The sequence below is a fragment of the Cheilinus undulatus genome, linkage group 6 (assembly GCF_018320785.1).
Source record: "Cheilinus undulatus linkage group 6, ASM1832078v1, whole genome shotgun sequence".
Taxonomy (NCBI): Eukaryota; Metazoa; Chordata; class Actinopteri; order Labriformes; family Labridae; genus Cheilinus; species Cheilinus undulatus.
The window spans coordinates 1,945,236-1,961,656 of record NC_054870.1 but is presented as its reverse complement, the minus strand read 5'-3'; the positions used below and the strand labels follow the sequence as shown (position 1 = coordinate 1,961,656).

General features: G+C 38.7%; 1 protein-coding gene across 4 annotated transcripts in view; it reads left to right on the top strand.

The window, feature by feature from the left end:
* Positions 1-16,421, top strand: part of LOC121510876 (sorbin and SH3 domain-containing protein 1) — a 76,146-nt gene that overhangs the window by 35,319 nt on the left and 24,406 nt on the right. For all 4 annotated transcript variants that reach the window (XM_041789194.1, XM_041789195.1, XM_041789193.1 and 1 more), the window contains 4 exons: positions 1,499-1,613; positions 3,280-3,357; positions 9,563-9,612; positions 12,782-12,960. In XM_041789194.1, coding sequence (XP_041645128.1) covers positions 1,499-1,613; positions 3,280-3,357; positions 9,563-9,612; positions 12,782-12,960 — 422 coding nt within the window. The remainder of the gene's footprint in view (positions 1-1,498; positions 1,614-3,279; positions 3,358-9,562; positions 9,613-12,781; positions 12,961-16,421) is intronic.

The window sequence follows — 16,421 nt, the reverse complement described above, 5'->3', positions numbered from 1 at the left end:
TTCTGCATGTCACGGTCTCGTGTGTTTAAATGGAACTAAAGACTTAGTGAAGGAAGAGAGGAAGTCCCAGACAGGAACGTCCTGGACATCCATGACCATCAAAAACTTCTGAAAACATTTAACAACCTGAACAAATGATCGACGACTCGGGATAAGAATGAGAGCAGAAGCAGTCTTCATTGATAAAGGGACGGTTTGGCTAATTTTACATGAAAATTTGAACATGACAGAAGTGTGTGCCAAAGTTTCCCAAAACTTCTGATTGAAAGTAAAACTCTAAACACAGTAGTGGAGACACTCAGGGACAAACTGATAAAAACCCCTGTTTTTAGGAGTGATTACTTGTGATGAAACTTGGATCTTTTAATACAACCCTGAGACAAAACGACAGTCAAAGCTCTGAAAACACCATCCTCACCCAAGATGAAGAAAGCACCACAAAGACAGTCTAAAATTAAGGCCATGTTGATCATTCTCTTTGACACTGAGGGGATCATTTTAGAAGAGTGGGTTCCAGAAAACAGTTCTAGAAAAACTGAGAGAGAAGTCTGAAGAAAGAGGCACAACTTTTGACTAAAGGTTTTATTATTATTATTATTATTATTATTATTATTATTATTATTACTATTACTGGTATTATTATTATTATTATTATTATTACTATTACTGGTATTATTATTATTATTAATGTTATTATTATTATTATTATTATTATTATTATTACTGGTATTATTATACATTATATATTATTATGATGCAGAAGGAGAGGTTGAAGGAGAAAGACGCTAAAAAATATTTGTGTTCATAAAACTGTATTACAGCATTAGTCTGATTTTTAATAGCCATACCTTACATTTTGGTAGTCTATATTTTTATGAAATGAAAGTAGGTGTAACTAGACATGTCTTTGCAGAATTAGGCAAAAAATGGTATTTCTTCCTTTGCATCTGAGCTCTTTATTGCTTCCAGGCCTGCAGTGCTTACTCATGAAGGGATCTGCCTCAGTCCTCTGCACACATGTCAGCAATGACATGTATGATCTATTCTCAGAGAAATGAGTGATAGAGTGATGAGAGAAGACAGGTGAAGGAGGATAAACTGTTGCCAACTAGAGCTGCAGATGACATGAGGTGGATTGACCTTCGTACAGTTAGCGGTAACTGTATGAAAGGAAGCATTCCTTCAACTGCATTTGTTGATGTTACATAATGTTCACGCCTTACCTGCATATCCCAGGAAATACTCCTCATGACCGTCAGGTCCAATCAAATTCACATGACAAAAATACCAGTTTAGCTAAACTATAAATTATTTTTATTTCAACACATCACCAAAGGAGGAGGGATGGGAGGAAAGACAGTAGGAATTAAAAGGGCAGACATCATGTTTAGAGGGAGAATCATCTTAGCTTATTCTAGTTGCCATGGAGACTACTTGATAAGGATTGGCTCTCTTCCCTTCCACACTCCACCCCTCCCTGACATCCACTTCTCCTCAGAAACGAGTGGGAGCCTCCGGATAAAAAGGTAGACACCAGGAAGTACCGTGCCGAGCCTAAGAGCATCTTTGAATATGAGCCTGGGAAATCATCGGTGCTGAAGCTGGAGAAACCGGTATGCTAGCAGCCTGCATGTTTGTCTGTTTTTCCTTCCCCCTCTCTCTCTCTCTCTTTCTGCGTCTACGTCATGTAAGCTGTTCCTCACTCTCCCACCATCCACAACCTCACCTATTTATCGAAGCATGTGTGTGGCAGCTTTATTAACAGAGGGTGAATCAGCATGTACATTGGATTCCTTCAGTGTTTTTATAGATTATAGCGTACTGTTAGGAAGAAGACAGGCATCACAGCCTGCAGTACAAGGATAGCTGTAATCTTCTTCCCTTCAACTACAGATTACTGAGCAAAATTTGCTCAGAGCCAGAGAATCCCTGACAGAAAGCATGTATTCTGTGGATGCTCTAGACTGCTGTTCAACTCCAGCCATTAGCAGAACACAGTATCACACAGCCCAGCATTATTCAGAGTCCTTCAGAGCAGTCTTTTGAGGATAAGCATTGCTATTGGCAGCAGTGACTCAGTCTGGAGTGTTAAAGTTACCAGAATGAACGGTCACATTTCTCCAGTCTGATTTGATCTCTCAGAATAGATGGAAGAGTTTGGTAGCGCTCTAAAGTTGGTTATTGATTCTGTCATTATTGTTTGTCGGATGCTGCACAGTTACATCATGCTTTCTGATGTTCTTAGCTGAGATCTGGCCTGAACCCAGTGGTAATGAATACTCTCATTACAGAGAGTTCATTCTGGGGCTGAGTGTAAAATAATGGACTTTGTTGTCTTCAGTTATTATTACAGCTATAATAGGCCAGTGTTTTCAGGATGTTTAGGTCACTGAGGCGAATTTGGATCTTTCGCTGCTCAACATCAGTCAACGTCTCTTAAAAAAATGGAACAAACCGACAAATTCAATCACAGGCACTGCTTTGGGAATATTTATAATAATGCCAAAATGTAGACGAAGAATATGCGAACTTTTAAACCCCAAAGGTTGAAATCATTGGATTTATGGCGGAAGAACAGAGACATGCTACCTGTTGCTAATGGCTATTTCGGACTGGGCGTATGATAACTTGTGAAGACAAGCTGTGTAATTATTTTTTTTAGTTAGTCTTGTCCTTTTTTATTATAATTATTTTATTATTATTATTATTATTATTATTATTATTATTTTTATTTTATTATTTTATTACTATTAATATCATAATTGTTATTGCCATTTTTATTATTATTATTGTTGTTGTTGTTGTTGTAGTATTACTATTGTAATTGTTATTATTATTATTTTACTATTTTTATTGTTGTTATTATTATTATTATTACTATTTTTTTTGTTTTGTTTTGTTTTGTTTTGTTTTGTTTTGTTTTGTTTTGTTTTGTTTTGTTGTACTCTGCTTTGGCACCAAAGGTCCCTACCAAGTCTTTTTTTTAACCTTTGACCCTGTGACAGCAGGCCTGGTATTAATGTGACATGTGCTGCAGCCGTCACACAGCAAACACTCCCAGTCTGCAGTAGACATAAGCTAAGCTAACAGGCTATGAGCTCTAGCTTCACATGTAGGCCATTTTCTTTCATTAGAACACAAAGAATTGAGGATCATTTCTGGCATTTGATTTAAATAGAAGGTCAATCACTGCTGTCCCTTTGTGTGTATATTCTGTGCTGTCTGAACTGTTTCTCTTTGTCTTTCCCTCCTTTTCTCATTACCATGCCCTTGACTCAGGATGTAAGTCCAGAAGATGTAGATTTAGAGAATGAGCCTTGGTATAAATTCTTTTCAGAGATGGAGTTTGACAAAGGGGTAAGTGGTCACTGTCTTTAAGTGACAGCCTATTGTATTTTACTGCATGTGATAACATTCCTGTTCAATAACGCCTAAACACACATTTTTACATGTGCATTTACATGCAATATTAGACTTTTATTATTATACATATATTATATAGTTTTTAACTTGTCCTGCAGTTAAAAATACATGTTTGCATGTATGAGCATACAGACATACATACAAAATGGCAACAAATACTCGTTCACTTTCATAGAAAAAGTTTTTTTCATTGAAGTTTTAGTAAAAAAAAACCAACGCCTCATATAACTGAAAGGAAAGATTTATTCAGTACGGTCTAAAACAGTCAGCTGATATCTGTTCTTGTCGTCTTTGAAATTTCCTCCTAATGTTTTTATTGTTTTTGTACAAAGTACTCTGGGTGTTGGCTGTTGGCTTTGCCTGGTAGGGTTTTATAAACATTTGTAGATCCAGTGATGTACTGTGTTGATTACGTTGTCATATCTATCACAGAATGATGACTGCAGGGCTGAAGAAAGAGGCACAACTAAAGGGTTGAATGTCACAGTCGTTTAGTGTTCATTTTTGGCGTTGTCCCTTACTTTCAAAGATTCTTTAAAGCTTTTGATGATTTTATGGCGAAATCTCTGAATTCCTTGAAATTACACTTTGAGGAACGTTGTTGAAAAACTGTTGGCGTATTCAGTGGTGGGGAACCTCACGCCTTCACTGATTATGAACAACTGAGCCTTTCAGGATTGCTCATCACCTCATCCCATCACCTGCCTACTTACCTGTTGAATTTTCCAAGTGCTTTTGAGCATTCCACAACTTTTCCAGTCTTTTTTTGTTTTTGTTTTTTTTACAACCCACCAACATTTTTGGAATCTGGGTGTGTAAAACTGACATGCTGACCACTTACAGAGGTCTAATGGCTGATACTAAACACACCTCAAGGATACTGAATGAGGTTTTTGATAAATGGCGTGTGATTCAACAGTTTAACCAAAGCGCACCGTCTTAAAGAATCTATTTATTAGTGGGACAGCTTGTTAGATTGTGTATTTCCTGTCATATTTACATTCCAGTCGGTCTGTTGATAATCATCTCAGCCTCATGGATTGTTTGTGTTGTTTACTTGACATACAAGAGAAACATAACCTGAACATGCTCATGTTGATTTGCATCGTACCATCTCTAAAACGTTAAGCCAGAGGCTGAGTGATTCCAGAGTCACTTCTCCTGAGAGACTGAGTCCACACATGAATACTCACAGACTCTTAAATCATTCATTAAATAGATTTACAAATAGGTTAAAAATGTATGATGTGAAGTTGTCTGTGGAGCTTGGATGGTTATGGAAAAGCGTGGCGGCGGCCGCCCACAGACAGAAGTTAGATCTTTTCTCTCTGTCTAGTTGGCAGAACCGCATTAACACACCTTAGATCACCAGGGTTGTAGTACAACCTGAGGTCATGTCCTAACATCAGGCTGGCACAGGTGCAGAGTCTCCTGTTCCGGGTTAGTGTATATGTGGAAGAAGTTTAGCAGTGGAGGCAGCCCACTCTGTCTCATGGCAGCCTGGATGATTGCCAGATGAGCTGGGCTTGATGACTGGCTCCTGTTTAATGTCAGAGTCACTTCTAAAGCTGCATCTGGTATGTGCAGAATTTGACCTTAAGGTCCAGCCAGACACACTGGCTCATAGCAGTTTGACTGACATATTAGAGCTCACTTTCAGATATGACTGTAAGTACGCAACAACAACAAAAAAGTGTCAGGAGGTCAAAATTACAGCAGGCTTCCCTGGCACTTTTTCTATCAGCTCCTGTTCTTAAAAAAAAGAAAAAGAAAAAACAATGACTAATGCCACAGAGGACTTGTGATAGTAATTAAAAAAATAATAAAAAAAGAAATAATAATAATAATAGTAATAATAATAATAATAATAATAATAATAATAATAATAATAATAATAGAATAATAATAATTATTATTATTATTATGATAATAATTATTATAATCATAAAATGATCATTGTTATCAATTATAATGATAATAATAATATATAAACTATAGTCTAAAAACAATCAGTTGCTCATTCTTCTATATCCAGTGAATGCAGTAAATAGATCCTTCATTTATTTTAGGGGTGTCCAAACTTTGGCTCAGGGGCCATATGTGGCCCACGGTCCATTTTTGACCAGCCTTCAGCAAATTCTTGATCTAAAATAAAACATGGCCCACACTTGAACATGAAGATTGTACTGGACTGCATTGAACTTTGCAGTTTCAGCACACTGTACTGCTACCATGTCAATTCTGTAAACAAACATTTTGACAAAAATGTATTGATTCATTTTTTGTGACTAATTTGGGACAACACTATGAAGAGTGAAAAGATTTGCAACCAAAATAATAACAATGTCTTGCTTTATAACTCCCTAGTAGATTACTGCAGCAAATAGAAGTACCAGTAGCATTTCAGGGGCGGAGCCAGTAGTAGCCAGGGCCAAACAGGGCCCCCTGAAATCTAATGGGCCTCCAAAAATCCTGAAAATTATTGTCTATTTACCTCGTCAGTCATTAACCATTTAGGCATACTCATTAACTTAGCATATCTTAACCTACATTTGATTGGTTTTACTGATTTTAAAAATCCTCAAGAGTAGGAACATGAAAACGGCCCCACCATCCTTATATATTTCTGTAAGTGGACACCCCTGATTTTTTTGAGGCAGGGCTGGTAAAGGCTAAGAAAATTTACCATTTTTATTTTTGTTTTTGAATTTAGCCTCTTACTTAGCGAACCGATTCTCTCTTTCTGGTAGCTTCAAAGTGTCAGTATGCCCGTCTTTAACCACATAATCTGTGGTAAAAAAAAAAAATCAGGTTCCCTCTTAGTAGTCCATGCTACAGCATTGTGCTATGTTTATCCACTTCTAAGGCTGTCATTTTAAACCATTAACACTCTACACCTATAGACAGAGAGCAGCCTTTGGAGGAAGCAACTGTTAAAACCACAGTAATGCTCCCTTCTACTATCCTTGACAGTTTCTTTGTTTAGAGGAGTTTTAAACACATCAGCGGCTGCTACAGTCAAACAGAGGCTCATCTGTAGATAGCTAGCTGCAACTTAAATTCCACACATCGCTTCAGTCAGAAAAAGCATTTTGACCCCCTTCAGCCGACAGAGCGTCTCCATCTGCTGAGCATATGCTGACGACAGGGCCACTGTATCGGTGCTGGGATACACAGAGGTGTCCTGGGCCACCTGACATATTCTAAAGCCCACCGGCTCATTGTGCTTACATGATGACCCTCTGTTATACACTTAACCTTTACCTTTAAGCACTAGTGCAGATGAGGGGAGATCCACACATGGCTACAACAGACCCTTTATTCACTGCGGGGCTGTTCTTTTCATGAGTACATATCAACATAAATAAGGGGCTGGAAAGAATGAGATTCATGTTACCATGACCTACTCATGATTGCTATTTTAAATATGGAAGCAGCACACAGGAGCCAGAGCTCTGAGTAACTGGGGGTGGGGGGAGGGGGCACCTGTTAGGAAACATGTACAGGAAATTCTGCAGAAACATTGTCATCAGTGTTCCACTGACTCAACAAGGCCGTCACGTATGTCCTTACACAGCTCTGCACATTTCACGCTGCTTCTGTTTAAAAATGTCATTCTCTAGGTGGGAGGACTCTAAGAATCTCTCTGTCTAAGCCTGCTGTGTGGCTAAAAGACTTTGACCTCTTTAGACTCATAGGATGAGGAGTATGTTTTGGTTTTAGCCCCCAAAGTTTTCGCTGTTGATAAAGAAGGCTTACAGAAGATGAGACTAATGAAGCATCTCACAGAGGATGAGATTCTCGTCTCCATTCTTGTTTCCTGTCTACTTTTCTTTGATGTGTGTTTTCCTAGGAGCCGACGGATGTTAGAGGAGACGCTCTTTCCCTTTTATTTCAGATTTGAGCAGGCTGTAGGACAGGGGTCATCAGGAACATTCGCACAAGGGCAAGATTTAGTCCTGACAGAAACTCTGGGGGCCGGACTTTCAAATACACAAAAAGTAGATCAATATTTTTGGTTTGATAAAAAAATTTTTGTAATAGTATTTGTATTTTCTTTCATAATGCAGGACATTTTTAGGCATTACCAGTGAGATCTATCCCTATTATCTATAATACAGCACAAGGAGACAGGCCTGACAACAGAACTGGCTGGACCACTGAAAATCCCAGAGCATGGGCCCTCCTCAGTTGTAATTTAGAAGTAGTATTAACTAATTTCTGGCACTATTAACCCTATTTGCCTCTTTAAACAAATTTTTGCAAGATTTTAACCCCTTTGTGCCAGTTTCATCCATTTTTGCCACTTTTCTTCTATTTTTGCCACTTTTGAACCACTTTTTGTTCATTTTTTCAACAATTTTTGCAACTTTAAAACCAATTTTTGCCACTTTTGTTACATTTTTGCTACTTTTTGCCTCTATAACACATTTTTTGCCATTTTTTGACCCATTTAAACCACTTTTCCTGCATGTTTTATCCCGTTTGTGCAACTTTCTTAGCCATTTTGCCAATTTTCTTCTAGTTTTTTGCCAATTTTTAACCCTTTTCATTACTTTTTGCTCAATTTTTTTGTCATTTGTAACTAATTTTTGATACTCTTTGCCCTTTTTTCCTTTTTTACCAATTTGCCACATTTTAACCTCTTTTCACCATTTTATCTGGTCATTTTTGCAGCACTTCTGCCAACCTTAACCTTTCTTTAAATATCTACTAATAATGACAGTAAATTTCAGCAAAAACAGATCAATTGTTAAGTCATTCTAAGGTTATTTCAATATTAATTGTTTGTAGGGCTGATTTAACAGCTGCAGACATTTAAAGCCAAGGGATACTCTTAAAACCACAACATCTTCTTTTCCTCCTTTTCTGAATCCAATGATCTCCTGGGGGCTGGATAGGAAGCTTTAGGGGGCCTGATGATGATCAGTGCTGCAAGACATGGTGGAGTAAGAAAGTGCAGATTATTGAATGACACCAGTGTGTTCCCTGTTCCCTGAACATTTGGCTTTATAAATAGATGGGACTATAGACCTGCCAGCCTGATGTCCTGTTCTTATAAAGATAGGCATTCACTCTGAAGGGTTATTAATGATCATCCTGCCCCAGCAACTAAGGGGAAAAGCATGTTGTGGCTGTTAAGAATGCTCCTTGTCTGGTCATTGGTGCTGGAAGCAGAGGCTTGGCCACGCCGCGGGGAAGTGGATGTGGTATTAGCAGCAGGGCCAGGCTGGCTGGAAGAGGGATTGTGCAATCGTATTTGCAAACAACACTTGTGCTCTCATTCATAGTGCTCGTGTCATGTCTGTTATTTTTACCTGCTGTGACGTCTGAAAAGAAGAAAGCAACAGAAACAGTGTGCTAAAATTAGCCGCCTCTAAACGATTCAGAATGCTTGTGGGTGCCTCAGCGCAGCATGACCACCCATATGTTTTGCAGATAAGTTCAGCTTCTAAATACACACTGCATTTGCTTTTGTCATCCTGAAACACTGACTCTGTCTATTTGGGCTCACACTTGATTTCTGTCCCTGCATTGTGCTTAATCTTTGTCTTTATAACATTTTTATAATTCTTTGTTTCTACAAATAAAAATGTGTTTTGAGTTCTTTCCCTCACCAGTTAGCTTTTATTTCTCACTTTGACTTCTGTGGTGAGTGAGTGCTGACTGTCTGAGAGTGTGGCTGTGTATGTTTGTGTGTAATTCAGCCTGTTTGCACCACCAGCTGGTTAATTGTCCCCCGCTCTGGTCCACTGGTAATGAGAGTGACTCAATACCAGACAAAAGAGACGGCTTCACAGGGAGACAGCAGCTCATTGGCTGAGCCTGTGACAGCCTCCTCCCTGCATGAGCGCCCTCTGACCGTACACGCCTGCCCGCCCACCCCCCCCCCACTCCTCTCACTGCCGCTTGTTTTCTCCAACTTGCATGCAGGCCAAACACACGCTTACTCCTCCATGTCAAGCCCAGTCTAGAGCTAAGAACTCTGGGTGCTTGAGACAAAACCCAGAGCAGCGAGCAAACGAGAGGGAGGGAAAGGAGAGAGAATCTGGCCAAATCTAATGCTCCTGTCTCTTTTCTAGCTGGAGGAGACCTTCCTGTGGATCTATCAATGACTTCTTTGTTTGGTTTGTTGCAGAGTTCCCCCTCTTTCAGCCCCCTGGAAACGGCCTCCGATCTGCATAAGTAGTAAGTTCATGCCTCTCCTGCTTATTCTCTTATGTTTGATTCCTTTTTCTTTGCTGTTTCCTCCAGAATGATGATAGTTATTTGAGGCACGTTGTGTGGATAATGTCAGTGAGAGATTTCTCCACCCTGTGCAGCTTGCCCACTTACAGCAGGGGGACTCCTGCTTCCTGAGGAGATCCTGTTAGTAAGGCAGAAAGCTACCAGAACAGTGTGTCCTCTGTCTATATTTTATGGTATTTTTCTGAAGGGTGGGTGGTTGTTGTGTGGAGACATGGCTGCTATTGCTATGTGGTAATTTATTTAAAGACAGCAACCTGGGGCATAGGGAAGTGGCCCAGCTAGAGCATAACTTAGAGGACCGTTATCTCCCTCTGAATGGTGCAGCTATGACAGCAACTGGATTTTAACGAGGATGCCAGCTGTTGTCAAACCCTGTTTTTGTCGATGACTCCGATCTCCTCCAGTTCTGTTTTTGCTATAAAATGTCAGGAATTTGTGAAGAAACACAGCGTCTGTCTCATGCTAGAGTCAAAGAAAACAATCTATTTCCTCCCTGCCTGCTCAGTCAGGGTTTGAGTGTAAGAAGAGCTCCTCGTCTAACCATTGTCAGTTTTAATGGAGGAACACTGATTTGTGGACGAACACTGACAAAAACTCTCTGAAGGAAACCCTCATTCACCGACTTCCTTCAGGAATATTCAGGATGCTCCAGCTAAGACATTTATTTTTCTTGTGAGCCTGTTTTCAGCCAGATATTGTTGTTCCTGCACAGCCTTATTGGATGAAAGAATGGATTTCTGTGTCTCTGTTAGGAGAACAGTGTTACTCAACCCTGCTCAACCAAAGAGCCAAATTGTAGAAAAATACCTTTGCAAGAGCCACAATCTAAGCGATAAAGCAAAAACCGCTTGAAGTAGCAATAATAATAAGTTAAATATGGCAGAAATGGTCAGAATGCAACAAAATTGGGTGAAAAGGGGTAGAAATGGGATAAAGTGGCAAAAAGAAGTGGCTAAAGCAGGCAACAAAATAGGACAAGTGGTATTCAATGGCAAAAGGTAGCTTAAATGGGCAAAAAATGACAAAAAATTTGTGACAAAAGGAAAAAATTGGATAAAAGTGGCAAAAAGAAGTGGCTAAAATGGGCAAAAACTAGGAAAAAAGTAGTATTTAATGACAAAAGGTAACTTATATGGGTGAAAATTGGGAGAAAAAATGGTGAAAAGGGGCAAAAATGTGACAAAAGTGGCAAAAAACTTGGTAGAAAGTTGCAAAAGAGTTTTAAAATGGGCAAACAGTAGGGAAAAATTGTTATTTAATGGCAAACCATAGCTTAAATTGGTGAAAAGTGGCAAAAAAATGGCAGAAAAAAGGCAAAAAAGTTTCCCTTTTTTAGGTTTTCTGGGGGAATAATATTTAAAATTAAGACATAAAAGACCCACAAACAATCAAAAAAGCCACATGTTGAGTATCACTGCTGTAAAATAACTCTCTTTGAGACAAGCTAGACAGCTAAAACATGAAAAATGATCATGTTCCTGTCATGAAAATATAAATAAATCAAAATCAGTGTTGTTTAAAGTAAGTAAAGCTGCAGTAAGTTTGAGCATTCTTGTCAAACACAGTTTAGAGCAGGGACGTCAAACCCAATCACAGCAGGGGCCGAATTCTGAATTTGGGTCTAACCTGAGGGCCGAACAGGGTCCAGAAACTGTCAACCTCATATCATGAGCAATGAATAATGGGGGAAAAAATCTTAGCACTGATGAGAAATTATTTTGTGATTGAAAAAAGTCAGAATGATAAGCTTAAAGGCATAAAATCTCAGATAAAAATTCAAACTTGTTGGCTCAAAAGCTCAAAACATGGCATTTAAAGAAAAAATATTTTTTTAAACACAAATGAATGAGATAGAAAGCTGATATCATGATTTTTAACTGTAAAAAAGCATAAGATAAAAATCTGAAATCATGACTTTTAAAGTTCAACGTATGAGATAAATTTCAAAATCATTGTTTTAAAATGTCAAAGCATAAGAAAAAAACTTTAAATTTTGAGTTTTAAAGGTCAAAATATTACTTGAAATTTAAAAGGTCAAATTATGAGATTAAAACTCAAAGTCAGGAGCTAAAAAGGTCAAAATGTGAGAAAAAAAATTCAAAATTGTGAGTTTGAAAGGTCAAAATATTACCTATAAATGTCAAATTGAGGATCTAAAAGGTCAAAAAATAAAATAAAAATCAAAATTGTGAGTTTGAAAGGTCAAAATATTACCTATAAATGTCAAATTGAGGACCTAAAAGGTCAAAAAATAAAATAAAAAGTCAAAATTGTGAATTGAAAAGGTCAAAATATGAAATAAAGTCAAAACCATATCTTTGCATCATAACTGTGAGATGAAAAATCAAGAATATGAAATGAAAACATATTTATTTTCCTAAATTCCTGACTTTTTATCATGTTTTAACTTTTTACGTATTCCCGTTTTTATGATTTAACAAAGGATATTTTTAATCATCAGCTTTAAGTTAACATTTTTAAACTGGAGGAAATCTGCAGACCTCAAAGCAGTGGGCCAGTTATAATAAAAATAGGCTATGATGTGGTGGGCCAGGTATAACTGCACCATGGACCGGATTTGGCCCCCGGGCCTTGAGTTTGACAGCCCTGGTTTAGAGGATATATTCCTCTGTGTCCCAACATTAGTAGAAGGATCTGTCTTTTTCAGATGAAACCTCAGTGTGTGTTTGTGGTCTCTCTGCACAAACAGATGAGCAGTGTGATCAACACATGGGCGGCATGTCAAAGACGGTAAAGCTGAGTTATACAGGTGCACAGCAGAGGTTGATGCACCATGTGGGAATGTTCCAAGAATATTTATAGAATTCCTTTTGGCCTCTCTGGAATGCTAAGATATGTGTGGTATCCATGGTCATCTTTATTCCAGCTTTTAAAGCTGTTTTCTCTTTTTTAAATGTGGATTTTTCTCTCTCCGATTATTTTGTGTTCTTAAAAACTGTGAACAGAGGACTTACTTTGAGGTTCTTTAATAGGAACCATATGAGAGCTCGTTCCACCATGGCACGCCTGTGTCTGTCGTAAAACATGTAACACAACACTTACGAACTATCTGGCTGCTTTTACTTAGCTGTTTGTTTTTTCCATCAAGCTCCTCAAGCAAGTCTGGACAGAGCGAGGTGGAGAAGGACAATGGATCATCCACAAGTGAGACTGGGGCTCCAGAATGTGACCGCCATGTTTACAAGAGTGTCCTGGAGGGCGGCGACATTCCCTTACAAGGTCTAAGGGCCTTAAACAAGCGCCATGGCTCGTCCTCCTCATCTAAAGGTAGGACGCCAGCCATTTTATTACGCCATTAAGATGGCATGTGTTTGTTTGCTTATTGATGTGAGACTCTAGAGCAGGCCATGTAGCCTTACCTGATGAGGCAGAGCCAGTAAGTCACAGATATTTGACCTTTGTCAGTCAGGAACACACCTGTTCAGTTTACCTTTCTGTTGGGATCGCCACATTTTTGTTCTTCAAGACCCCACAGCATTGACCAGTCACCAACATTTGGTTTTAATGATGATGCTCTGAATGCTTTCATCAATATGTACCAGCCATCTGCTCTAAACTAGGCTGCTAAAGGGGATTTTGCTCTCCTTTCCTTGGGGATTTTGCTCTCCTTTCTCCAGTTGTTAGCTGCCAGTTCCTAGGAAGTTTAGGGCAAGACTCCAGGGTGAGAGATGCCAGGGAGAGGGGATAAGTAAGAAGAAATGAGATCAAGAGAGCTCTGCTCTTCAAAACCCAGCCAGACAAGGGTGAGATAAATGGGGGGATACAGAGGGTGAGTAGGAATGAGGAAGTCAGCTGTCATTGTGAGGCCAGAGAATGGAATGGAGGACGAGCAGAAGGAGCAGTGTGACCAACACATGTCACATTACATCTGGGGAGACATACAGAACATGTCACGTGAAGGGCCAGAGTTTGTTACAGACCAGCGATAGTATAGAGCATTGGTTCTCAACCTTGGGGTCAGGACCCCCATGGGGGTCTCCAGTTGTCCTAAAAAAATCTAAGAATATTTTTTAAATTACACTGTTGCCACTTTACACCAATTTTGTCAATTTTTTAAACCCCTTTTTGCCATTTTTTCCCACCAATTTTAACACATTTTACCATTTAACACCTATTTTTGTTAGTTTTAAACTTTCCCACCACTTCTTTTCTGCCTGTTTTGCCAATTTTAAATCAGTTCTTGCCACTTAAGCTTAATGTTGCCTCTGTTTACCCATTATTGCTACTATTAACCCCTTTAAACAACCTTTTACACCCAGTTTTTTCCCATTTTAACCCCATTTCACCATTTAACATGCCGGTTTTTGCTTGTTTAACTAAATTCTGCCAGTATCTGCCTATTTTTTTCTTTCTTAGTTAACCCTTTTTTGCCAGTTTATATTCATTTTTCATCCCATGTCACAAAATTTCCACCCTTTTTGCCAATTTAAAGCCATTTCAGCCACATTGTATAACTCATTTTTACCACTATTTCTGCCAGTATTTGCCACTTTAACACAGTTTTACCTTTTTGCCCTTTTTATCCAATTTTTGCCACTTCTAACCTATTTCTGCTACTTTTAAAATCCAACCACATTTTCCACCATTATTAACCCATTGTAGCAATTTCTAAACCATTTTAATCATTTTTCAATAAAAAGATCTACATTTTTAAGAAGGCTTTTAACTACACAAATGATGAAAAAAAGAGATTTGATTCTTTGAGAAGAGTGGTTTTTCAGGTTAAACATGAAATATGGATATCACATTTTAAATTTACAATGGACCATGGGTTTGTTAACCTCCATGGGGCCCCAGTTTGGCTGGGCCCCAGAAAGCTCTACCATTTATCCCCTTTATGGACAGCCTTGTCTGCACATGACTGTTCTTAATTGTGCATGGCTGTGTTCAGCCACCTTCAGGTACAGTGGGGGTCCCCCATCTCTGGCACCTTTATTTTGGGGGTTGCAGGCTGAAAAGGTTGAGAACCACTGGTATAGAGCAGCGTTACTCAACCCTGCTCAACCAAAGAGCCAAATTATTGAGAAATACCTTTGCAAGAGCCACAATCTAAGTGGTGAAAAGTGGCAACAAAGGGTTAAAGTGGCAATAAACATAAGTTAGAGGTGGCAAAAATGGTGAAAAAGGCCAAAAAATGATTGGGAAGTGACTTAAAAATGAGTTACAGGTGGCAAAAATGGTCAAAAAGCAGCAAAAATGCGGGAAAAATTAGTGAAAAGTAACTAAAATGGGCAAAAAGCAGCAAAGAGTGGCAAAATGGAAAATAAGTGGCTTTTGTTAAATAGGAAAAAAGTGGCAAAAAAAGGCAAAATGGGGGTAAAAATTGCAAATAGCAAAAAGCGGGATAAAAGTGGCGAAACAGGCTGGAAGTAGTAAAAATGGGGTTAAAGTGGTGAAAAAATTGGAAAGAAAGGGCAAAATTTGCAAATAAGGTGAATGGAAATATACAGACAAAAAACAAAGGTTGACGATTAAGTCTGACAATTAAAGCCTACTGTATAAATGTGGGAAACAAATGGATTAAGATGCTTGCAATGGATAATTTCTGGGGTCAAATATTCCCCTTCTTTAGGTTTTCTGGGGGAATGATATTTCAAATAAGACATAAAAGAGCCACAAATCATCACAGAAGAGCCACATGTGGCTCTAGAGCCACTCGTTGAGTGTCACTAGTATAGAGACTAAATATAGGGGTTATTAGCAAGAGTACATGCTATAATCAGGGTTTGATTAGATACATTGGGCTAGCTGTTTCAGATTTAAGCCACACAGTAAATGGATTTGGCACTCAAGTCAACTGACTAGCACGCTCCTTCATTAGCTCCGTTTTCAAAGAAATATCTGAGCACTAGAAACCAAACACTTCATCATGTGTTTCTGTCTTGTGCTCATGAAGTAAAAACTGTTTCAATCTTTGTGCGCTGCTGAGCCGAGCCTGAGGAATCCTCAGTAGTCAGAAAACTTTACATATAACACGCCACACATCAGATCTAGCTTACTTCTTCATTTTGTTTTACACAAAAGAACTAATTTTATCTATACTTAGATAATGAGAACAGTTTTATTCTCCCATGCTAAAGCTGAATCACAAAGTCCACTCTGGTTGTGTCTAAAAAAAGCACTTAGACTGGTCGGCTGATGGGTCACTCCTGCTGCAGAAGTGTGTCATAGCATGTGAAAGTGTTGTGTCATTTCCAGTTTCCATGCAGTCACAAGGCCACTTTTACCAGGGACAAGTATTTCACTGTTTATGTCTTCACTGCTCATGCTCACTCGGCAGCTGGATAATGAGTTTGTTATTGATAACCTAGCACTGAGGTTGCACTGGTGCCACTGCAGACTAGTCTGTCCACCCCTGTCTCTGATTGCTGTGAGCAGAGGACACCAGTCTATAGGAAGAGGTTAGAGCAGGACAAGCAACTGCCATGTGGAGAAAATGTCTGCTGTCATATAAATCACTAATAGGTGGGAAAGGACGTTTTAGTTAGCATTATTATGCTGGCACTACTCAAACCTTTACATATCATCCCATGGTGTGTCAGAACTTTCTGTTTCACTTGTTGTTAAACCCATTAGAATATGTTTGATGATAGATTTACCCTGTTTTGACTGCAATACCACTGTACTTATAATGACAATATTTTACTGGACACAGTGCATCAATTCTAATTTCCCATCTCATTTTCTTTTGATGGAACCTTGACAGAAATGTGCCTTTATCTGTTTTA